Source organism: Ictidomys tridecemlineatus, chromosome 1, assembly GCF_052094955.1.
Source record: "Ictidomys tridecemlineatus isolate mIctTri1 chromosome 1, mIctTri1.hap1, whole genome shotgun sequence".
NCBI classification, from domain to species: Eukaryota; Metazoa; Chordata; class Mammalia; order Rodentia; family Sciuridae; genus Ictidomys; species Ictidomys tridecemlineatus.
The window spans coordinates 37,197,805-37,223,070 of NC_135477.1; the positions used below are offsets into that span (position 1 = coordinate 37,197,805).

At 46.9% G+C, this 25,266-nt stretch overlaps 1 protein-coding gene and 1 long non-coding RNA gene across 9 annotated transcripts in view; one reads left to right on the forward strand and one right to left on the reverse strand.

The window, feature by feature from the left end:
* Positions 1-25,266, reverse strand: part of Ldb3 (LIM domain binding 3) — a 65,171-nt gene that overhangs the window by 11,793 nt on the left and 28,112 nt on the right. For 4 of the 8 annotated variants that reach the window (XM_040271822.2, XM_005340554.4, XM_005340553.4 and 1 more), the window contains 5 exons: positions 16,532-16,714; positions 12,978-13,123; positions 5,943-6,387; positions 4,475-4,655; positions 3,748-3,868 (listed from right to left, as the gene is read on the reverse strand). In XM_040271822.2, coding sequence (XP_040127756.2) covers positions 3,748-3,868; positions 4,475-4,655; positions 5,943-6,387; positions 12,978-13,123; positions 16,532-16,714 — 1,076 coding nt within the window. Of the gene's footprint in view, positions 1-3,747; positions 3,869-4,474; positions 4,656-5,942; positions 6,388-12,977; positions 13,124-16,531; positions 16,715-22,582; positions 23,345-25,266 lie in introns of those variants that run through there. The other 4 variants (XM_005340558.3, XM_005340557.3, XM_005340556.4 and 1 more) reach the window with 2 other exon arrangements.
* LOC120885244 (uncharacterized) lies at positions 10,324-24,409 on the forward strand. Its single transcript, XR_005727726.2, has 2 exons — positions 10,324-11,151; positions 22,614-24,409. It is a non-coding gene; the product is annotated as an uncharacterized LOC120885244 (long non-coding RNA).

Consider the following 25,266-nt stretch of genomic DNA (forward strand, 5'->3'; position numbering starts at 1 on the left):
CTCTGTAATCTTTAGGGTCAAGCCTTCATCCTGGGAAGTTCTCATGCCCCACCTCCACCAAGAGAGATTAGACGACATTCTAGAGCAATTCCCTTCTTTATCCTTTCACTCATCTACACATCCATCTTCCTCCTTCCTTCCCTCCTTCCTTCCTTCCATCCATCCATCCATCTGCACAACTGCCCATCATTCTTGAATGTCCATGTATAGCACAGCATATCCCATGATATTTGGTTTGCTTGAGGTTTTTGAGGGCAGAGACCTGCCATGCTGGATTATGCACAGTAGCTTTAGTGGGGACGGCTCAAAGTACATGTTCAATACACATTTGACAGATAAATGATGAAGAGAAAACAAAGAAATGGTTCAAGCTAATGAACTAAATAGTCCCTCTCCTGTAGGTTTTTCACAGATTAAGCTTTTAAAATAGTTTGAGCCTATTTCTGAAATATCTAGTCTTACCTACTGAATGATTTTTTAAATTTTAAACTTGATTTTGTAATGATGTGAGAATTGCCACTTTGTTTGAAAATTTGGTAGCACATATCTGATTCTAACACATTTTTATTGGTATTTTTCTTCATTTATTCTATAAAAGGAGACTGTCATGAGTTCCAAATTAAATTTGTGCATGCATGGGTCTTTCCATCCAGGAGATAATCTAGCTCCTCATTTATTTCTTCTTTTAAGTCTTCATAATTTTCTTTGACTAATTATTTTATGTCCCAAGTTGAATTAATACCTTTGCATTTAATGGATCTTACTTTGTAAAAAGATTTCCATTCATTACACTAGTAATGCTCTGTGTTGAAAAAGGACTTAGTACTTTTCTCTAGCAATGGTCCTCAAACATTAGAATCACAAGGAGGATTTGGTAAAACACAGGTCATCAAGTTGTACACTCCGAGTTTCTGATTCACAGATTGGGAGTAGGGCTCAAAGATTTCTATTTCTAGCAAGTTCTCAGATGATGTTGAAGCCACTGGTCCTGAGACCACACTTTAAGAAACAGTTTTGGCCGGGCACAGTGTCACACACCTGTAATCCCAGTGACTTGGGAGGCTGAGACAGGAGAATCGTGAGTTCAAAGCCAGCCTCAGCAATTGTGAGATTCTAAGCAACTTAAACTCAGTGAGACTCTGTCTCTAAATAAAATACAAAATAGTGTGAGGATGTGGCTCAGTGGTCGAGTGCCCCTGAGTTCAATCCCAGGTACCAATAAAAAAAAAAGAAAGAAACAGTTCTGATTCCTAAACATAACTGAAGATTAGAATAGCCCAAACGGGACATCCTACAAGATTTTGCTTCTGTAGGTCTGGAGTAGGTATGGGATTTATCTTCTCTCTAGTTTTTAAGGTTCCCTACATGATTGTGATGCTTTGCCAGACTTGCAACTACTCAGGTGCAGGTTCAAATGTGAGGGGGTTGACTTTCCAATCTGTCTTACTTGTATTTTGGATAAAATTTTCAGTTTATCTTTGCAGCCTATCAGAAGTCTTTGTGAGTCTAGGCCCTGACATTCTGGCTTTATCAGCAAATTTGACAAGACTCCTTTCTGTGTCTTCTTACAAGTTGTTGACAAAAAAATGATGACCAGAGGGTTGGGGTTGTAGTTTAGTGATATAGAGCACTTGCCTGGCACACGAGAAGCCCAATTCTGAGGCAGGTTAACCAACCAACCTTGGCTTTATCTGATAGATCACCTACTTCTCTTTTCTTTACCTTGTTCCTAAGAATATCAATCATTCATTATATTCAAAAAACATACTCATTTTATTGTGTTTTTTCTAAGATAAAAATTAGTGTTACTGCCTTGCCTTCAACAATTAATTCTATTGCTTATTGCTTAAGTGGAACTTGTTTTGTTTTTGGTGGTGGTAGGGATTGAACCCAAGGCTTCAAGCATTCCAGGTAATTATACCACTGAGCTACATCCCCAGTCCAGAAAGTGGATTCTAAATTGTGTTCCATAGAGAGCTATGGGTCTCCTAAGCTGTTTCAAGGACCACTCATGTTGCCCACTTACTGTGGGTAGGTGGTTTGCTAAGAGTTTTGCATGCATTATCTCAGTTAATCTTTATAGCAGCCTCTGAAGCAGGTAGTATGGATGAGGAAACACTCAGAAAAGATAAGCCCTTCTTCCAGGTTCACACCAAGCCTGAAGCAGCCCATCTACGTCTCTCAGGGCAACTAGATCTGAAGGGAATCTGCTTCCTAGCTGTCTTCCCTAATACTAGACCATCACATTGCTGGACTGTTTACTCGAAATACATTTTTGAAAATCGTTTTTTGGGAGGTTGCTTGGAGAGAGGCATCAGGGATAGTAGAAAACTATCATTCTTTTATAAGTCTCAAATATAAACTGTGGCTTATCACAAATTATCCAAACTATATTGCTGTTAGTTGATGAATAGTAGCGATTTGCATAGGTATAACATTTTCAGTAATTACCAATCAACACCATATAAGAGGGGGAATGACTAACGTTACTGGCTCCCTTTTACAGATGTGGAAATCAAGACACAGAGCGACTTAGTAAGTTGGTTTAAAGTCATTCAATTAACTTTAGAGCAGGAAAGAGAATTCAGCAGCATAAGAACCCAAGAAGTTTTTGTTTGTTTTATAATTTACTGTCATGGGGAAAAGTTTTATTTTGTTTTGCTTTTTCCTTGGAGTAACTGTAATGAGTTCTCCTTTCTGATTTGAAAGTAATTTACTGTTTCTCTTTTTGCCCTCAAACTGGCTACCCAGCCAGTCACTGCAGCTCTGTTATTCTTCATAATCAGCATGCTTGCCTTTTCCTCTTCTGATAATCTGGTGCTATTATCTTAACTTTCACCTCTACTTCCCTTTGTTGGACCCCACCCCAAGTCTCTCCCTGAAGAAGCAGCCTATGGAAGAATGAGGGAGTGAAAGGCCAGTAGCCAGGAACATTGAGTATCTTATAGTGCTGTGTCTTTTCAATTTAAAATAATTCACTTCACATTTCAAGACACCATATAGAACTTATAGGGATACCAAAAAATTCTCTAATTTAGCCAGTGAACTTAAGGGAACTGACAGAATACCAAAGTCTTATAAACATGGTAGACACAGAGGAAAGGGACACTCCCGCATTCCATGATTTATACCCTCTCTGGTTTCATCCTCTTCACAGCTCTAAGGTAGGGATTTACAGATGGGGACTGTGAGGCTCAAAGTGCTTTAGTAACTCACTTAGGGTTCAAAGCCAGCCTGAGGTGGAATCAGGAATAGGACCTAGGACAAAGTTCAGACCTAAGGCTTTTTTCCAACTAGACCTGGTCTCCAAGTCAAAACAACCTGAAAGGTTTCCCAAGCAATTATGAGGCCAACTTGTGACTCATACATTTGATGCAGGGAAGAATCAGACGCTAAATGTGTAAAATAAGCTATAGACTCTGCCTCCCTTTCTTTGGAAGGTTACAATCAAATGAGCAGGGGAAATAGTTCAATTAACTTTCTTGTGTAATATTAGCATGATTTTGACATTAAGAACAAAACCAAAATCAAGAGCTGGGGATGTAGCTCACTGGTAGAGCCCTTGCTTAGCACATTTCAGGCCCTGGGTTTGATCCCAAGTACAGCAAAAACCAAAAACATCAAAACCAGAAATAAAAGAATCTTGATGGCCAGATATGTAGGGATACAGGCAGGAGTTAGTGACCCTCTTGGCCCTGCCTGCTTGCTTGCATTGCTCTGCATTTGCTCTATATCCCAGTTTCCTACCTTTCTCACAATAGGGCTCTCCATCTTCCATGTGGAAGAGACTGTTCCCAAAAGGCTTCTTGCAGGCTGCACAGACAAAGCAGGTGGTATGCCATGTCTGCCTCAGGGCATGCATCACTTCCTGGGGGGAAAAATATTGACTCAGGATGGAAAGTTCCTTGGGAGAAATTAAACTAGGCTTAACTTTATCACCAGGTCCCAGCCACTGACTAAGCAGCCATTAGGGAACAGGGCAGAAGAGCCCGGAACCAGGCCTTGGATACACCAAGGGTAGGCAGAGGAGGGAGTTCCTAGTATCCAATGCTTGCTGGGTTCCACGTTCTACGTACTGTTATATAAGCTGTGATGCTTAATCTTCCCATAAGCCTGGGAAGGAGGTCCTGCTTATTACTGCCACTTTACCATAGGGGCATCAAGGGTCAAGGCCACATGCAGGTGAGCTGGCAAGGCCGGGCTATGAAGCAACAACTTGCTTGGCCAAAGTTCTCCCATCACTTCAAGCTGTGTGGCACAGACATATAATCATCTCTTGTTTCAAATTCATTTGCTCCCTGGTTCACTGGTGGCAAACCAACTCCCTTTGAGGACAGAAATGGAGTTGTTTTCTCTCTATTATCAGCAACTTCTTGGCTTCCAGTGGGACTTCACAATCTTAGGGAAGGGAGAGGAGGTTGATCAGGGCTGCAGAAAAGACAAGAGTCAGAGGAGAAGAATGTAGTCCACTTACCCCCATGATTTTGGTGTTGCACTTGGCACAGAGTGGGGCAAAGAACTGCTCATAACACCGCTCACAGTAAACATTGTTCTGCTCCTCCACAAAGCACACATCTGCCAAGGAGGTCTTGCAGTAGGCACAGTTGAACTCTTCTGGGTGCCAGGAGCGGCCCATGGCTACCAGAAAAGGACCCCTGGGGAGGCAGAGAACAGCACCTAATAGAAACCCTCAAAATTTGGAACCAGTATTTCAAGAACCCCAACAATCTTCATACATTTAGCCCATAAATCCCACTTTTGTGGCTGTTCTAATGAAATAATACAAAATTCAGAGAAAGCTCTATGCAGAAAGGTGTTCATTGTCCCATCACTTACCATAGAGAGAACCTACCATAGGGAACTGGCTAAGCACGTGACTGAATTCAGTTGAACACAGTAATTATAAGAAAAGCAATGACGCTGCTATTGATGGCTAAGATTTATTAAGTACTCTGTGCCAGACACTATTCAAGAATAATTTTGTATTTATTAACTTATAATCTTTAATCCTGTAAAGTAGGAACTATTATGATGCCTATTTTGGGGAAGGAAACTGAGGCACAGAGAGGTTAAGTAATGCATTCAAGGCTGCAGGGCCAGGAAGTAGTAGACCCAGGACACAAACTGACAGTCTAGTTCCAGATTAGTAGTCAGAACACTGGGACTATAAGGAAAATTTTATGTTCTATTTTTACCTTTCCATGTTTTCTAATTATTCTCTACCAAGTATATGATACTTTATTTTTAAATAAGAGGGTTGAGTGTGTGGTTTAATTGTAGCACAAGGCTCTGGGTTCAATCCCAAGCACACACACACACACACACACGCATATATACACATAATACATACTGTATACAAACATAAAAAGAAGAGCATATTTTTCATATATACAAGCTCAGATCACAAACATATTAACATACTATGTTCAAACAAGCATCACCTGTGACCCCAGGCTTTTAAGATTTCAAATCCTGAAGTGATTTGATTTCATTTCAGTCAAGTGCCCACCAATGCCCTGAGCAACACAGGCCTGTCTGTGGCAAGACCCAGAAGCAACCCCAAAGAAAAGCTAGGTCAAAACCAGCACTGTCAGCCAGCTTGCAACATGCCCAATAAACCTACTGACAACAAGACTGGCAATTCCCAGGACCCGGCCTTAGCCCAAGGGGAAGCTCCTGGCACCAGACACCAAGCTGGGAGCTTCACCCACTTACCTCATGGAATCCTCCCAACTCCCCAGGGATGTGGGTGTCACACAGGTATGGAAGCTGAAGCTCAGAGAGAGTCAGACCAGTTGGTGGGCCAGAGGGTTAGAAGGATGCCTGCAGTGTAGCTAGCTTTTGTCTGTCCTACACCTGTCCTCCCATCCCCCTCACTGCGTGGCTTAGATCGTGGATAAGCACCTATGTGCCCACCCTTCCAGCCCCACAGTGGACCATACCTGATGACGTTGTTGCAGTGGCCACACAGTGGAGTTCGGCTGCTGGCTGGGAAGCGCTCAGCTCTCTGGACGGTACCTCTGGCAAGGGGGGTCACCTGGGGACCTGTCGGAGTATAGGCTGGGGCGCCCCGGGGCAGGGTCTGCTTGCTAATAGACGTAGTACTCTTGCCAGGAGCAAACTTCTGAGAGAAGTTGTCATCTGTCACCCAGGGGGGACGACTGGCAGACTCTGCTGGGCCCCCGCTATAGGCCGCTGAGGGTGTGGGGTTATAGTTTGGGGCAGGTGAAGGGGTATAGGCTGGAGCAGGAGAGGAGGAATAGGTGGGAGCAGGTGAAGGGGTGTAAGTAGGGGCAGGTGAAGGGGTATAGGCTGGGGTGGGAGAGGGGGTGTAAGGAGTTGGAGTGTAATTGGCCCCTGGGGATGGGCTGTAGGTAGATGCAGGCACTGCAAACCAAAAATACCAAAAGAAAAATGTGTCAGGTGTTTCTTTCCCCTTCTTCTCCCGCTCCCCCAGCCAGAGAACTGCAAAAGGTGACTTTAATGTTAGAACAGTACAGTGTTTTATGGAAAATATGTTCCTGAACTTCTTGATGCTCCAGATTTTAATTCTCAGCAAAGGAGCCCAGGGAAATAAAGAATGAGCAAACGCAGCAGAGCTCTGGGGAGCTTAGACAGGGCTGGGAAAGGATGTGACTATAAATAGTTGCAGCTGTGCAGGGTGGGGCTCCACCACAGCTTGGCTGCCTAAGCCCCACTGAAGGTGGGGAGTAGGGGTAGAGGGTACCTGGGCCAAGACAAGGGTAGGAGTGTGTCAGTTCAGCCTGGACTTGGGGATGCTCTCAGTTGCCACCAGTGATTTGACTCCAGCATGTGTTTCAACCAGCATGCTTGGTGTACCTGGATCTAGTCCAGCCTTCCTAGCAAAGCAGATGACCCAGCAGCTGGGTTTTCAAGTTCAGGTTTCAGGTTTAGCTACAAAATCACTTTCTTTGAAAAACAGCTTAGCTTGATTTGTATTGGGGAGGGGGGTTCCATTTTAGTTTGATGGGAGTCTTAAAAGAGTCACTAAGAGTCAGCCTAAGCAGACAATTTTGGTATGATGCATGCAGCCCAGGTCTAGCTGCTCACTTGGACCTGGCTTCCCCACATCACTTTGATGCAAACTAAGAGCATTTGAGTGATACCCTAGTAGTTACCAAGGAAATTTGAGCATGGGGAAGAGAATGTGCTGTCCTACTTTTGGAATCCTCTCCTGACACTCACTGAGAGCGGAAACACTGCAGGGGCACTGCAGCTGCTTATCAAAAGCCCTCTCACCCTGAGCTCTCAAACCCCAACTTTCTGCTGCCTTGTGCTGTGGGGCCAGCCAGGGTAGACCTAGCTGCGTCCTGTGCTAGGTCCAGCTGGCCTCTTCTTCTGGCAAGGGAGGTTCCCAAAGCCTCACTTCTGCCCAGTCTGCTACTCTGGAAAGCAGGTTATTCCCTCAACCCCAGGAAACATGTCAGGGCAGCCTCCCTCTTCATTCCTGAGCTGAGCCTGAATTGGGATAAGCTGTGCTTAGAAAGCACCCACTGGGTCCCAGCTGGGCTTGAGACCCTGTTCCTATCTCTGGTCTCTCTTTCTCAACTGGCGCCCTGGGGCTATCTTGTGTAACCTGTGGCCTTTTCAACTTTGCACCTTCTATTCCCAGATGACTGGCTCTTCAGAGCTAAGAAACCTGGAAAATGCACATACTCCCCTTGCTGGGGGTGGGTAGGGACCATGCTTATGATCATGGAGTATGAAGGGCCTTCCCAGAGACATACTGGGATTGATGTGGGCTTCCAATGGAAGAAGCTTCTCCATACAGCACCTTCCTCCCACTTACAAAGGGGCTGGATTAGGCATATAGCACAGAGTGGGAGTGAATCCTCAAATTATCCCCCTTTACACTTAAAGTCAGTAGGACTCAGGCAGAGTAAGTGGCAGCATGCAACTCTAAAATCTTTCTTTCAATACCTCAAGCTGCCTCTATAAAGAACACAAGTCTAATTTCCAGAAAATGTTAGTGTGCCATATCACTGTGGAATCACTCCCAATGTGGAGGAGACCCCATGCTCTGGCACATATTACAGCTATGAAGATCCTGGCTTCAGGCTAGGGGTATAGCTCAGTGGTAGAGCTCTTATCAATCATGAATGATTCCCAGCATCACCAAAAGGAGGAGAAAAAAAAAAAAAAAGCATCCTGGCTTCCTGTCCTAGCTCTACTATTTCCTGACTGTGCATCTTTGGGCAAGTTCTTCCAACTTCTCTGGGCCTCGGTTTCCTCATCTAAAAACAATAATGACTGGATGCAATGGTGCATGCCTGTGATCCCCAGTTACCTGGGAGACTGAGGAAGGAGGATCACGAGTTCAGGTCAACCTGGGCAACTGAGTGAGACCCTTTCTCAAAATAAAATAAAACCCATTGGAGATGTGACCTCAGTGGTAGAGTGGCCCTGGTTCAATCCCCAGTTCCACACCAAGAAAAAAAAAAGTAATAATTCTTAGTACTTACAGGATTATTATGAGGTTTAAGAGAAAATAAGAAACAAAGTGTCCAACCTGCTGGCAGTGTGTGTGTGTTACAAATATGAGGATGGTAAGGTGGTGGTCTCTTGGTGTTAGGGTTAGGAGGTATTGCCAGTTTATCTTGAGGCCTGGTGGTCACCTGGAAAGTCCAGCCCAGGTAGACTATAGGATGGAGGAGGAAAGGGAGATGTGACATTCTGCAGTCAGATAACCTGCAACTAAGCCTATTCACTGGTGGTGGAACATATGTTACCCCTGCAGCCTCACAGGGTATGGTGGTAACCTACAAGAATAACATAATGCATGCATTTTGTAAAGCCTAAATTCAAGGTATTGTCACCTTCCTCAACTTTGCATAGCTCCCTAGTGCAGGAGAAGAGATCTCAAAATACTAGAAGCAAGGGTTACTTGGAGAATAATACCAAGGAAGGAAAGTAGAGAGAGGTAATCTGGTCCTGTTTATTTATTTATTTGTACCAGGGATTGAACTCAGGGGGCACTTGGGAATGGAGCTACATTCCCAGCCCTATTTTGTGTTTTATTTAGAGTCAGGGTCTCACGGACTCGCTTAGTGCCTTGCCATTGCTGAGGCTGGCTTTGAACTCACAATCCTCCTGTTTTAGCCTCCTGAGCCACTGGGATTACAGGCCTGAACCACCGTGCCTGGCTGGCCCTATTGGCCCTGTTTTATATAATGAGATTCTGTGTAAGATTTCTCTCTTGTTCTCTCCCTCTTTTTTTTTTTTTTGTAAAGTGCTGTTCTCTGCTAAAAAGGATTAAAGAACAAAAGCCCAAATCCTGTGCTGTCTAACCCATAGACTTTTGTGGACTCTGAGCCTCTGAAATGGGGTTATTCCAAATTGGAAGTGCTAGTATGATACAAGATTTTTTTGAACTCAGTAAAATAATAGATACTTTATAAAGTATCTCATTAATAATGATTTTATACTGAATATATGCTGGAATTTTGTTGTATTTTGTTTCTTAGCCACAGTCTTGCTATGTTCCCCAGCCAGCCTAGAACTGGGTTCAAATGATCCTCCTGCCTTAGCCTCCAGAGTAGCTGGACTACAAGCAAGCACCACTAATGTGCCCAACTGTGAGAAATTCTGAATGTAGTGTTAAATAAAACATATTTAAACTAATTTCACCTGCTTTCTTTTACTTTTTATAATTCATTGCAGCTCTAATATTCAAGGGCACTAGCTTTACATTGACTAATGTGATTCAAACATTCAAAGATTTAGCTCCCAAGGATACTGTCTAGATTTTATATATATATATATATATATATATATATATATATATATATATATATATATATATATATACTGGGGATTAAACACAGAATTCAAGCATTCTAGGGAAGGGCTCTACAACTGAGCTATAGCCCCAGCCCCCTGCTTTCTTTTACTTGAAAAAAATATATATCTATATAGATATAGGTATCCATATAGATGTAGATATAGATATATGCTTACCAAAAAATTTCTTTCTCTTGTATGGTGCTGTCCTAATCAAAAATACTGGTTACTAAATACTGATGGCTTCCACATGCCAGGCCCTTTGCGTATGTTATTTCATGTAATGTCTTATGCAACGCAAGAAGCAGATAGTATTTGCATGTCCATTTTACAGATGAGGAATTGAGGCTTGGAGAGCTTAAGTGAAGACCTAGAGGTCATCCAACTAGCGAGCTGCCTAGCTGAAACTGGAGCTCTGGCAGCCCTACCCCTCTGCAGATTCCCGCTTATCCAATCCCTACAAGGCAAAACATGCTTTAGTACACCCTTTCCAAGTTAAGTCCAGCCCTCCCTTCAGCAATTCTAACCCTATTCCCTGTGCCTGGCGGAGACATTCTCTTCCTCGCACGGGAAGGCCTTCCAGATTCCCAGAACCGCCCCCCCCCCCGCGCCCCCAACCTTCTTTCTAAAAACCTTACAACAGAGGGAGGCTAAAATCGAGACCTACTTCCTTCACCAAGGCTGCACTGAACCAGGGAAGGGCCCTTCCTCTTGGTGGTGGCTTGGCTCATCAGCTCCCCTCCCCCATCGGGTCCCCTATTCGCTGGGAGGAGGGGGTTCCTCGGGACCTGCCTCGCCTCGCCACCCCCGACATGCCAGGAGGGACTCCAAATCTCAACTCGGAACCCCGGGGCTGTTGCTATTTTTGCGTGAGGGAATTAAGCCCGTCCAAATTAGAAGGTGATATTTCATCTCTAATTGGCAAGTTCAAAAGGCCCCTATCGCACTCGGCGGCCTGGGGACTATGTAATTAAACAAGGTGTTTTCTGAGTCACTCCGGGCCGGGCCCGGATCTCCGCAAGCGACCGGTTGCCGCCCGGCCCGCGGGCCCTTGTGGCCGTCCCCTGGCCCGCGGTCCCATTCGCCCACGGCGAGGCCGGCCCGGTTCCCGCGCCGCCGCCGCCCCTCCCAGTCCCCAGGTATTCTTGGGAGCGGACGCCGAGCCTCCGCGCCAGCGATAAGATCCGGGCTGCGAACGCCGCCCTCGGCCGGGAGGAGGCTCCGCGGGGAGCTACGGCGGGGACTCGGCCGCGCGCTCCGGGCCGCGCGGGCACACACTCCCGGCTTCGCCTTGGGCCGCCTGCCAGCCGCCCCCGGAACCCTGTCGGCGGCCGGGCCTCCCCAGGAGAGGTAGGTGGAAGAAGGCCGTCTTCTCCCCTCCAGGCAGGAATGAGTTAACGTCTGCACCGCCTAGAAACGGCGCGGAGGCCCGCGGCTCCGGCACGTCTAGCCTGCCTGGGCCCCAGACCGGGAGGGCGCTGCAAAGGGACACGGGGCGGGCCCGCCGTGCTCGCTCCCGGAGCCCGGCCGCCCTCTGGTGGGACTGCGGGGTACAGCCAGCGGCCGGGACTGGGGAGCTACCGCGCGGGGCCGCCCCGGAAGGTGCCAGAAGAGCCTGCCCAGGGCCCGACGGAAATGCACTCCTTGCACCAGCGCAGGGCCTCACCTCCACCCGCCGATTCCCATCCAAACTCCTTTCCAAGTTCCCGCCATGGTTCCCAACCTGCTGAGGGTCAGCCACTTCAGCCCATTCCGAGATTTTTCTCCCTTTCAGCCCAGTCTAAAATGTCCCTTCATCCAGTGATGTTTTAACTTAGGTGTTTTCTGTCCCTCTGCCAGGCACCGTGCGAGGGGCGGCATTTCATTCCTAAAACACGAGGTGTACTAGTGTCACTACCAATTATCAAATGAAAAAGCTTAGGCCTGAGAGAGGAGGTAGTTTGCTCGCAGTAGCAGCCCTGGAGTAGGATGCTAAAGCGCGTCCACGCCCATACCCAACACTGCTGTCTGAGGAAGCTGTTTTAACAGAGAGCTGAGCCTGCCATCTCTGCCCCACGCACCAAGTTCAAGCTATTCCAAGCAAGACCTTGCTTACCTCCCAGCCTTACCTCCTTTATGCTCCAGTCTCAGAGAAAAATTCACTGGGATGGGGTTTCTTGTGCCTTACTGGGATGTACTTTTGAGTCTAGACTGTGGGTACTCTTCTTTACCCCACGGCTGCTTTGTCAATTCACTCTGTCAATTCACACTCTTTTATGACACATAGAAAACGTTCTCTGTCTTCCTTCCCTCTGCTTCAGAATGACCTACCTCATTCTTTCCAAAACAAGTCCTTAATTTTTTCCCTTCATCAATTTGCCATGTGCAAAAATGGTGTGTGTGTCAGGTAGCAGAGACCCACCCACATTAAGGGGGAAGCTGCCCATGTGTTGGGGCAGGTGGTAATGTAGAAATCTCAGTACCTTCCTCTCAATTTTTCAATAAACCTAAAACTAAGAAAAAGTCTATCAAAAAATCATACATGTGTAATTTTGAGGAGAGAGAAATGTTTGCATTGTTTTTTCTCAAGTTTCAAGTTCCTTCTTTTTTTGCATTGTTATTGTAAATGCAAAATCATTACTGCTTTTCATAAATGCAAGATGAGTATAAAGATAAATGTTGAAAACATAATGTTTTAAGAGGACAGTGTGTACTCACCTAAAATTCTGTCTTACCCATCTGTGGAATGGGCACCAAGGGATCACTCTAGGAACACCTGGGACCCATTGCACTGTGTACACAGCTGCTAAAGTATAGAATACAAGCTCACAGCCTCTTTGTTGCCCACTGCTTGTGTCTTCCTTTCCAATGTATGTGAATTTATTTGTTCCATCATTTTCTATGCCATTACTGAGCATTTCCACTGTGCCCTGCCTAACTCAGGGGCATGTAAGGGAGAAAAATCCTTCTTCCCTGCCCTCCTGGAGTTCAGAGTCTGAATCCAACAGGAAGGAGGGGATGGTGACTAAACTCAAAGCCTGGATGCTGGCAGCACATCCTATACACCAGGGAACAAGGGACATCCCTTCGACCTGAGAAGAGCCTTAGGTCCTTTGAGCAAGGGTTGGTCTTTGCACTTCTGATTCCTTGAGTCCTTGTCCAAGCTGGACAACCTCCCCTCCCACTCTGTCTCTCACCTGGTTGGTAGACAGAAGGCCGGATGCTGGCAGTGGTGACAACTCGGGGCTTGGGTGCAGGGGCAGCTGGACCCTCACTGTAGCTCGTATGGGCAGTTGGTGCTGGAGAGGTAGCTGCTGCAGGGCTGCAGGTAGAGGTCTGGGGTCTGGAACCAAGAGGGGAAGTGTTATAGCAAGAAGAACAGTCCCATCTGGGTCCTGGGGCCTGCAGCCATAGCAGGTTGGTTCCTTAACCTTTAGGATCCTCTATGAGGAGGAAAACCGATAAAGATGTCTGCCAGAGGCTGTGAAAGAAAAGCCAGGGGAATCTTAAAGGGGAGAAAACCGCTCCCTGTAGCTAGTGCTATTGTCTTTGGAGAGAGGGAGAAAGCCATCAACCAGACCAGAGGACACTTGGAAAACCTTCACCTTCCTGAGTCCTCTGACCACCTGGCCTCCTCTTTTACTCTTTTCCGTTTTTGCTGCAGGGAGCAATAGTCTCAGGTTTTTTAAGCAATAATGCTCCAGCAAGTGCTCTAAGAGGCCCCCAGCAAATCCCTCCAGCAAACATTCCATTTCCATACAGAATTCCTGTTGTCTCCTCCCACTGGGTTAGCTGTCAGTAGGCCTAGAGCAGCCTCTTCCCACATGCAGCCCAGGAGCTGTGGAACCAAAAAATGTGTCCTAGTTCACTGCTCTCAGAAATAGATGTTCTTGTCCTCTCCTCTTGAGGAGTTGAAGGCTTTGAGAACTGCCAGAGTTTAGTGCTTGTTGAACTTTGATCCAATGGTTCCCAGCTTCATTTGTTTGTTAAGAACTTTTTCTTCATTTAAAATTAATGAACACCTTGCTCTCTGCATACATCTTACAGATCCTAAAGGGGACAGGTGAACACACCCATTGCCAATTGGTCTTTGGTGAGGGTGCTGGAGAAGAGAGACCCTAGAAGTATATCCCCCACCCCAGCTTATAGCTTCCTGCATTCCTTCCATCTGTTCCCCTTGGGCCCAGGGCCTACCCATTCTTGCTTGGCAGAATTGTAAGATGAGGGAGTGCCCTAGGATAAGAACCTGCTACCAAGCTCCTTAGTAGATCCAGGAGAACCTGTGGGGCTGCCCCCAGACAAGGCAAATGTAAAAGGATGCTCAGAGAGCCAGCATCCCAGACTTGGGGGCTGTTCACAATTTCCCTGTCACCATGCCAAGTTTCTGATAGATTGAGGCCATTGTCTCCTTTCCCTGGCCTGCCTACCCTTCTGTGAACAGATCTCTGTGCCAAGACCAGCAAAGTAGGGGCCTCATCTGCAAGAGGAAGAGATGGTTTTAAAGGAGTTCTCAGCTCACTGTGGTTGGACAAGGCCACAGGTCAGTGGTTATGAACCAGGCTCTCCCACAGTGGGGGATACTTTGCCAGCATCCCAGGAGCTACAGGTTCTATGTCAGAACCTGTAGCTGGATAGAGGAAACAGAAGCTGAGAACTCTAAAGCCAGGCTCTGATGAAACGGCTTCTTCTAGTTCTAGCTTCTTCTAGTCCATGTGCAAGGAGGGAAGTTAACTGGGCTCAGAATATAACACCATGACCTTTCTGCTCTAGACCAATGCCCTGCTTTCCAAATTCTACCCAGGTCCTAGCTCTCCTGGCAAGACAAAAGAAAGGAAGGATTCACCCTGCTGCGAGTGTCCCAAGTATTTCAGGTGCTCTGTGGTGGGCGAGTCTGGAACACAGAGGCCTGGAACCTGGTGCTGAAGCTTGCCCTTTGGCAGGGGCAGGATATAAAACTGGATTGCCCCTGGGCTCCAGCATCTAGTACTCCTCCATCCAAATTGGGTGGCTTCTTCCCACTCAACAACAGGGATATTTCTTACTTCAAATTTCTTTGTGTAGGTAGCAAGACTTTTATGCAAAGAAATTCTGGCTTGGAGAGGGGAAGTGGGTTGATAACCATTCCCCAGGAAACTGAGATAAAACCACCCCAGAAGCCCTGGCCCAGGCTCACCCCTAAGGCTTGAGACAGGCTAGGAAAAAGCTGGGCTTGGTATTGTGAAGCCTGGGGTAAGGATAAGCAGACAGGCCTGTGGGTCACTTCACATCCTAAGGCTGCACCATGGACTTTTACACTCTGACCCAGGGAGGCATGTACTCCTCAGCAAAATCCTGGGGCAGGGGCACATGGAAAACTAGGAGAGCTAGAGTCTTAACTCCAAACACCAACTGCACAGCTCCAGGAAGTCCCAAAAGAGAGCTGGGCTAACCCCTGCTGTTGCATTCACTGTTAGCTCCAGAGTAACTTGTCCATCCCACCTCTTCTGCCTCCCTGAAACCCCCCTGCTTTGGTTTCTGCTTGCTGGGTATCCAGGAGGGCAGGTTGGGGTGGAGGAACTTGAAGTACTTGTATCCTTTTTATGTGCTAAGTGTTTCATATACACTTTTTCCATCATGACCCCATAAATACATGTGTTGCTTTGAACTTTTTTTTTTGTACTAGGGAATGAACCTGGGGTGTGTGTGTGTGTATGTGTGTGTGTGTGTGTGTGTGTGTGTGTGTGTGTGTGCGCGCGCGTATGGGGGATGTTTAACTGAGCCACATTCCAGCCCTTTTCTTCTAATGTTTTTGAGACAAGTTCTTGCTAAGTTTCTGAGGGTCTCACTAAGATGACTGTAATCAAACTTATGATCCTCCTGCCTCATCCTCCCCAGTCACTGGGATTATAGGTGTGCACCACTATGTTCTGCTTATTTTAAACATCTTTACAGATGAGGATAATGAAGTTCAGAGAAGTTCAGTCGCTTTCTCAAGGTTACAGACAGAAAGTAGTGGAGCAGAAATTTAAGTCCTACTACATACATCAGGTGTCTCTGAAGTTAACATGCTTCTCTATCAAGAGAAGAGAGGGGAGGGGATGTGGGCAAGTAGCAGCTTAAGTATTTGGTCAAATCTGACTTGTTTTCTGTACCCAGCTCAATGTTCCTTCCTCCAGGAAGCTTCCTTAATCTCCCCAGCCCTTTGGAACAACTTTCATTCTTCATTAGCTGAGTTCCAGGAACAGGACTTTTTTTTTTTTTTTTTTGTACTGGGGATTAAACCCAGAGGTGCTTTACCACTGAGCCACATCCCCAGCACTTTGTTTTTTATTTTGAGACAGGGTCTGACCAAGTTGCTTAGGGCCTCACTAGTCACTTGACCTTGGCCTTAAATTTGTGATTCTTATACCCGAGCCTCCTGAGTCCTGGGATTACAGGCATGTTCCACTACCCAGCAACAAGGACCATTTATATAGTTCACTTCGTCATCTCTGTGTGTGCACAGTTTTGTTGGTGCGTGAGACTTTTTACCTTTGTGACTAGAGATGAGTTCCTGGATGGCAGGGCAATGTTCCTGCCTCTCTTCTTAGCCACAGGTGGAGCAGTCCCCTGAAAAGCCCCCCAGCTTCCCCCTTCATACTCTGTACCATACAGTGTTGGGAGACCCCAGGGCCCTAAACACCATGGATCCCAATGCCCACAGATGTATCCAGGGTGGGGCCTTTCCTTCTGCCCTTTCTCTTCGTCAGGGCCACACCTGTAGGCTGGTTACCTTGGACTGTCCGCAGGGATCGAGGTAGGGGCTGCAGCAGAGGCGGTGGCAGCATGGGCAGTAGCTGTGGCCAGGGGTGGCGAGGCTGCCCTAGGAGAGGCGGCAGCAGGCGGCTGGGCAGAAGCGGGCAGCAGCGGGGTGGAGGCCTGGCTGGTGCACACTGGAGCATGCTCAATAGGGGTGCTGATGAGGCGGGACCAAAAAAGATAACAAGTCAAGGGGGCCCCAGACCCTGGGGGGGTGGGCTCTGCATGGGGCAGGTGGGTACAGCTGCAACAGGTGAGTAGAAATTGACATCAGTACTGCAAATAGAGCAGGATCCTCCAGAGGGTGCATCTTCCAGGTGTAGGGAAAGAGCTCCTCTGGGATCCTGGGAGGAGATGCTCAGACCACGGTAGGGCCTGGTACCATCAAAAACATTCTCAATCCTGGAGGAAAAAACTCCCCCCAAGTTTTGGTGCTTCCTAACTTTCTTTCTCAGCAAAACACAATGTAGTGGAAAAGTAGATTTGATTATCAACAAGTTTCTTCTCCCTTATTGTTTTCCTTTCCCTTTAGTTCATCATTTAGTCAGGGGCATGTATTACTTTCAGAGAGGGATGATACACACACACACACACACAGACACACACACACACACACACAGCAGAAGTAAGATAGGTGGGTGTCAAGGCCTTAAGCTCTAGAGTTGTGAGAAACTGTTCTTCAGGCTCTGAAAGATTCAGGGCACTGACAATACATTTGCAAAATGGATAAAAGGTATCATGCTGGGCAGATCAAGGTTATCTGGACCAGAAGTGGATAAAGTGGATTCAAAGATGGAGGTAACTGTGCCCTTTTAGGGAGTGGCAGAACTTGTGGTAAGGGGACAGGTAGACACCAGAAAGCTCAAAGATCTTCATGCCACTGTGTAATCTAGATACTTAAGTAGATTTCCCACACACCTAAGAAAGACATGGGCCTAGGCCTGAGCACCTGAGTTATAAAGCAGATCTGAAAGGCCTTATAATTTGGAACAAGAGAGGTGACCACTCTGCCAGTGTGGACCTTTGTGGCCACATAGAATGGGAATATTCTTCAGCCAGGACAGGTAGACCAGATGCCCAGATGTCTCAACTCTGAATGCCTAGGCATCTTGTAAATAACTCTTTTCCAGAACCACTCCAGGAAGACAAGAACAGTCTGAGCCTGGGTTTATGGCATTAGATTTCTGCTACCTGTGAAATGAGGTAAAGAATAAAAATTAAATTACAGGAAAGAAAAGAAAAAAAAATTTTTTTTTGAGACAGGGTCTCAGTGTGTTGCCCAGACCTGTCTAGGATGGTTGGGCTCAAATGATTCTCCTGCCTCAGCCTCACAGATAGCAGGAACTACAGGTGTGTGCAAATACACCCAGCTCATTCTTTGTTCTTTGATTGGCATTTGTATTTTTAACAACAGTGACAAAAAAATGCAAATCTTATAAGTGGGAATAACTCTACCCCCCATGTTACTTGTTGATTGACCTACTATGTGTCGAGCATTATGTCTTTAATTCCTCATAACACCCCTCTGATCAACTTTATTTAGTAGACGAGAAAATGAAAACAGAGTATTTAATTGCTCAGGGCTCTGAAGCTTACCCTTAGGGACAAAACGATTGAGGGTCATTTTGATTTGAAAACTTAAGCAGAACCTCATGGAGGAAGAAAAGAAAACTCTTCTTGTAATCAGCCGAGTGGAATCTTTCTACAATAAAAGGCACTATTATTATTGGTAATAATTGGAATGAGAGTACTACGCTCTACTGAGTTCTTCCCATAGCATAAGCTTTATCCCATTATTTGTTTTATCCTTTCAATCATCATCAAGTATGATGGGTTTGGTGAGTATCAATTTACAGATGAGGAGTCTGAAATCAGGAGAGATTGTATCTCTGATAAAACATCACACAGTTCTCAAGTGGCAGAGAAGGGCTTGAGCCCTAATCACTATATTTCTCAAACTTTAAATGCATATGAATCACCTGGGGGATTTTGTTAAAATGCAGCTTCTGGTTGAGCAGGTCTAGAATGGGGCTGGGTTTACGTTTCTAACAAGCTCCCCAGGGATGCTGATGTTACTGGCCCATGGACCACACTTGGAGTAGCAAAGTGCTAGAGAAGTTTGCCCTAGCTAAGAATGCAAGAAGGCCCGATGCTCTTTACCAAAGCATCACCCAATTACTCTACTCCATCTAGTGAGGTATATGAAAGAAAAGAGAATGAAACAGAGTGAAAAGACCAGGGAGGCACAGAAATGGAGAAGCAGCAAAGTTGTGGGTTGACTGCCCCATGAGAAGGAGTCATTTTTCTCAAAAGCTTCATGGAAGGTATCTGGGATGGGCAAGGGCATTGGCCATAGTCTGCCTGGGGCCTTCCCCAGGCAGGCCTGTAGCAATGCCTGCCCCTGGCCCTTTAGTGAGGCCACTTGCCCAATCTCTGTGAAAAATCTTGCTTCTGGAAGCATGCATGTTATGTGACTGCCTCAGAGAAGAAGCTGCAGGCTTTGAAGTCTTATAGCTGAGCTGGTTGCTCAGTCTGACCTTACAGGATGAACAGGTTGGGAAGGTCAGAGCTGACATAGGACCTGAGACTCCTTGATTTGCCCCACCCCACACTTCCAATGAACTTCTGGGAATTGAGGACACCGCATAGGATAAGAACAAGGAAAATTTCCAGCAAGGGCAAATAAAAAGCTGGATTTGCCTATCCCCTTTGTTCCAATTTGCTGTTAGACCACTTCACCTGCAGCTCTCCCCAACCATAGCTCCAAATGAACCCTGTGTTGTAGGGGATAAAATTGGAACTGAATGTGGACCTTATGAAAACTCATCATTGATCAGCTGATGAGGCATCATTCACAGAGACCATAATGTCAACCAGGACCCTGGCCATGCTGCAAAGCAACAAGGTCAGGACTCCCCTGAGTGGTAGTCACAAGGCTAAAAGATGAAATGCAGATCAGCTGGGTGACAGTGTGAACAATTTCACAATCAGCAACCTGACTGATATTATGTCATCATCTAATCAACAGAGATTTTCATACACCACTATCTTAGTTAACATGAGTAGCATCAATATCCCAATAATGGCAGTCACCTTCTTTTGTACCACCAAAAACAACCACAACCCCCTCCCCCCGTTACCAACAGATCCAAATTGAGTCTAGTAACCATGAACCTCAAGACCCAGCACCACCACTAATACCATCTCATTTCTGCCGAGGAAAGGACCAAGGTCACTACCAGGGATATGGGGGCATGAGCATGAGCCTGCTGCTTGGAGCTTCTTCCTGAGTTGCATCCTACCTAGGACCATTGTTTGCAGACACCAAGCAGCCAGGGCCTAGGGAAGGGAGAGGAGGCAACAAAGAACATTTTAAAGGATCTTGGGTTCTTGTTCCTGCTCAGTTCCTGAATGAAGTTCTGAAATCCCAAAAGGAAGGCATCAGAGAGCAAGCACTGCAGAAAACTTACATGCTTTAGTCCTAAAAACTGCCTGTGAGACCACCTCAAGCTGGTCTAGGATTTTACAGATGCCTCCTACCTTGGTCATAATTCACTTTATTTATTATTTTTTTTAGTTTTTGGCATTGGAGATTGAACCCTGAACCTCATACATTGCTAAGCACATGCTCTACCCAAAAGCTATACCTCCAGCCCCAAGGAGGTATAGCCTACTCTAAATATCTAGGCAAAAAATCAAACTAAACTAAACTAGACTCAAATGTTCACAATTGCATGGGACTATATCTTTTTACATAGCTTGACTCTTGCTTCTACCTGGGCACCATTGAAGAGGAGTGTGACCACCCTTTGTCCTTGCCCTGTTGTGGTAGCCCTTGGTGGGGTCCAGTTTATGTTGTTGTTATTGATGATGGACCTACTACATCTGAAAAGGATGATATTAGTGGTGGTACTGAGTCTTTAGATTCATGGTCACTGGGCTCAATTTGGATCTGCTGGTGATGGTGTGGATATTGAGATTGGTGTTGGTGGAGTGAAAGGGGGTGATTGCCATTATTAGAATATTGATGATACTTGTGTGAACTAAGATAGTGGTGTATGAAAAATCTGTTGATTGGATGATGACAGAATATCAATCAGGTGACTGGTTGTGAAATTGTGAAATTGAACCCAGCTGATCTGCATTCCATCTTTATAGCCTGGTGAATACTGCTCAGGGGAATCCTAGCCTATTGCTTTGCTTTTTTGACTTGTGGTCGGTGTGACTTGCACCCCATCAGCTGGAGTGGGAGTGGTGTCCTGAAACCTTTGCTCGCTCCACCTTGTCCTCAGAATACATTAAAAAAATTCATATCCTGAGATCAGAGAGCTGGACCTACTGAACATGACCTCCTCTGCATTCCCTCCATTTTAGCCCAAATGATTAACTCCCTGTCTTCAGCAACCCTGCTTCCTCTGCTCAGACTGCCTGTGCAGCCCTTCCTATTTGCACACACCCCAATCCTAACCATTCCTGAAGACCACATATGCTGACTCTTCTTTCAGGAAGCCTTCTCTGATCCTCCAGTAGGAGAGACATCTGTCTCTCACCCCACACAATCAATCTTAGGTTGTAGTCACAGACACCATTGTCCCTTTCTAATTCCTTTAGCACCCACTGCAGCTAAACGTCTTGACAGACACCCTCAGATATGGACACTGAATAAGAATATCACTATTGCTTATATCAAATGGCTTCATAGGGACCCCTGGCCTGGGGTTACACGAGACACTGCACATAGGGGCCTGGGGTAGCTGAGAAGTCACAGGCAGGCAAGAAAGCAAATAAGAACCCTCCAGGTCTTCAACTAAGTGGCTCCAGCAAGTTGGAGGCCTGGGACAGGGGTCCTAGAGCCTGCCAACTCTGAGTGATTGGCTCAGGTCCTCTGGCAGCCTCAGGATACCCACTGTCTGGGACCTCTTTCTGTTTGGCAGCTCCCTGCTCCATAAGCCACCCTTGGGCCTTGCAAGTCTTCAGTAAAATGTCAAATATAGTTGTTTTCCAGGAGGAAAGGGGAAAGGTATCCCCCTTTCCTCCCCAAGGTGGATTCCTCAGCCAGAGTGATGTTTACCTGGCCTTTCCTTGGTTTTGGTGTCAGACTGCTGGAGGCAAGAAGAGATAGGAGGCCAAGGAGGAACAGGCTGTCAGGGAGCTTTGGGGAGCATCTCAGGGGAGGTTGGCAGGAGAGAGCAGCATCCCTGGCCAGCCCTTCCATGTGAGATTGCTAAGGTCTCCGGAGGCAGAAAGAAAAGATATGTCGAGATGGTAGGAGTGGGAAAAGGACTCAGGGCATCCAGCCCTATTTGTCAGGGGAAGTTGTCCTCATGTTCTCAGCCTATGATCCCAAGCAGTCAGGGACCAGGCTGATGAGTAGACAGGTGGGTGGGATGGGACGGTGTGAGGCTGCCAGCCCAGCTGGAACCTTTTCAGCTGCTGCTGCTATGGCTAGCCCTTGCTAAATGCTCTGGAATAGTATTGGCCGCTGGTGGGGGCTGGGAGCAAGATCCAGCTGCTTGCCTTCCCTGTTCTCCCATCACCCATACTCTTCTAGGTCTTCTTTCCATCTCCTCTCCCTTGAGCCCCTTTCCCAGCCTTTCAAGTTTCTCCATGAACTGCCCTTTAGTCCCAGAGCCCTTCTCTTGCCCCTTTGGGCTGAGAATGCCTGCTTGTGAGAAGGGCTTGCAGCATGCTCTCTGATGGGAAGGGATGGTGGCTCTGCCTTCTGGTTGTAGCTGGGTGTAGGAGGAGAGGCAGGGGGCACAGGTATCCCCCCATTCACACTGCCCCATGGGAGGCTGAGGCTGCCCATGGGGCCACAGCCTGGATTCCTAGGCTGTCTTCCTCCCAGGGTTCCTTAGCCTGGGTGTGGGGTCCATGAGTTAGGAAAGCAGATCTGTTCTGGGTCCCACCTGGAAGGCTGCCCCTGCCCCTCTGCTCACAGTGCCTGTCCTTTCTCTGCCCCAGACACCACCCTCATAGCCCCTCTCAGGGGGACGCACACAGGTACAGCATGACTGGGGCTTGGTTTGGTTAATTTCAAATCCTCTTTATTTCAGAACAAGCATGCTTATATATACAGGAGAAAAAACTATGGAGCCAGCACACACGGTACAGGAAGAAAGTGCCTGCCCGGATCTCACCACAGCCAGGAGGGTCTCTGTCTCCTCTATTCTGACTTCTACTTCCTCTGTCAAGAGCCCTGGTCCAGGTTGCCCTGACCTCCAGGGGGCAGCAGAGCAGTCAGCAGGGCCAGGAAGCTGGCCTCCTCTCAGGACCTTGATCTATGGTCAGTTTGTTTCAAGATAGCACGAGGCCAGGAACTGAGAGTTTGGGAAAATGAGGAATGGCACATTCATTTTCCTTGTTCTGGGGTGTCATGCCAACAAACCCCATCATGTCCTCTCTGATCTACAACTAAGGGCCTGTGCAGGGGAGCAGAGCTCTGGCTATGTGGGGGTGGTGAGGGTTGCCCTGGGTATGGAGGGTGGGTGCAGAACTGAGTGGGACTGGGCCCCAGTCAGCAACTCTGGGGTGGGTAGAGAGCAGAAGTGCTGCAGTTGGCTACCAGAGGTGCCCCCAGCACAGTTACACATCGTCAAGCATCACCGTGGGGCTCACATGCCAGATCTGTGCAGGGGGAGGTGGGAGAGGGTCCAGCCTGTCAGGGGTCAGGACATTCCAGGCAGCCTTTTAGCTTTTAACGTTAAGGATTTGGGCCGAGAGGCCATGGTGCCAGTTGCGCAACTTGGCAAAACGTGGGCTGTTACGTTCCGTTTCAAACCTTTCCCTGTGGCACAGAGAGAGAGAGAGAGAGACAGAGAGACAGAGACAGGGAGAAAGACAGGAAAAGAGAGAGAAAAGAGGAAGAAAGAGAGGGGTTAGGGGACGTGTCCACCATTCCCCTGTCTGAAGCTGGGGCAGAGGGATGGGATGAAGGAAGTTGGCCTAGAGAAGCTTTGCCATCCATGGGGTATTCTCTAGGTGGTGAGGCCTGGGTCCAATGGGGAAATACCAGAGTCCTGGGAATAGGATGGAGGGACAAAAGTCCCTCCTTTGAGTGAGTGGGGGCCCATTTAGAAGGGGCCTGACTAGAGGGCAAAGTTGGGGAGGGGGTCTCCCTGGCCCATGTGGTTAGGGCTGGGCAGGACTGCTTTGGCCATGGGCTCTTGGGACTGAACCAAACAAGCAGGTGGGCCTAGGTCTCTCTCCCCTAGCTGGGCACAGAAAGGGGGGCATCTATCCTTTGTGCTGAGGTCTGGTGGGCAGATTTGTCACCTTCCTATGCTGCCCAGGCCTTACCTCACCTTCAGAATCCCTAGAGAGCAGCTGTCACACATCAACTAGTGTCCCTGTCCGCCCAGGCCTAAGTGCAACCCAGGCACACGAGTGCACACAAACACACACATACTCACAAGGCTACTGTCACGGATATAGAGGATCAGACTTCCTGCCACTTCCTACCAGTGGAATCTCTGGGGCTCAACCCACAGTCTGCTCAGCTGAGGGTGCAGTACAGAGCAGGTAAGCAGCAGTCAGAAATGTAGAAGTATAGGACAGAGTAATCCAGCATGATAGATGCCAGAATCCTAGACCCTCCTGGCTGGAGAGACCCCCAACATCCTCCAGACCAGAGGTGCAAACTGGTGGCCACGGGGACACTTCTAGTCATAAACACAGATTGTTTAACCTGTACAGAAATTCAACTAAAATAAAAATAAATAAATAAAACTATGACTGGGGTGTAATTGTGTGTACTATCAGCTTAGCATGTGCATGGTCCTGGGTTCCATCCCCAGCACTGCAAAAAGTACATCAATAAATAAAATTTAAATAAAAAATTAATTGCTATCCATGCCATGGGATGTTACTCAGCAATAAAAAAGAACAAATGAACTACGGGTTGAGTAGCCCTTATCTGAAAGGCTTTGGATCAGAATTGTTTCAGATTTCAGATTTTTTTTTTTGGAATATTTGCATATACATGAGACATCTTGGGAACCCAAGTCTGAACTAAGAGGAAACTAAGGCCCAGAGATGTGAATGGTCTAAAGCTACATAAAATCCATCTGTTTCATATATACCTTATAACATGGTCTGAAGGTTGAATGTTGGATGAGTACTCTACCACTGAGCTCCACCCCCAGCCCTTTTCAAAATTTTATTTTGAGACAGAGTCTCACCAAGTTGCCAACACAGGCCTCCAACTTGCTTCACTCTCCCCAGTAGTGTATCTGTGTTTTGATTGCAACCTGTGACCTGAGGTCAGGTTTGGCATTTTCCACTTGCGGCATCATACTGGTGCTCAAAAATTTTAGATTTTGGAGCATTTCAGATTTTGGATTTTTGAATTAGGGATGCTCAACCAGTAATAGTACACTCAACAATTTGGATAAATTCCCAGAATTATGCTGTTTGGAAAAGAATCCTAAAATGATCACATACTCTATGATTTCATTTATATAACATTCTTGACAAGGATGAAGTGATATAATGGAGAACAGGTAACAGATTAGTGGTTGCTAGAGGTTAAGAGGAGGTGGGCACAGGTGGGCATGGCTCTGCAAAGGCAACAAGGAGTGGTCTTATGGTGACATAATGTTTTGTGTCCTGACTGCAGCAAAGTCACTGATACCACTGATATTTTGGTAAAGTTTTGCAAGATGCTATCACTGGGGGAAATAGGGTAAAAGGTACATGGGAGCTCTGTAT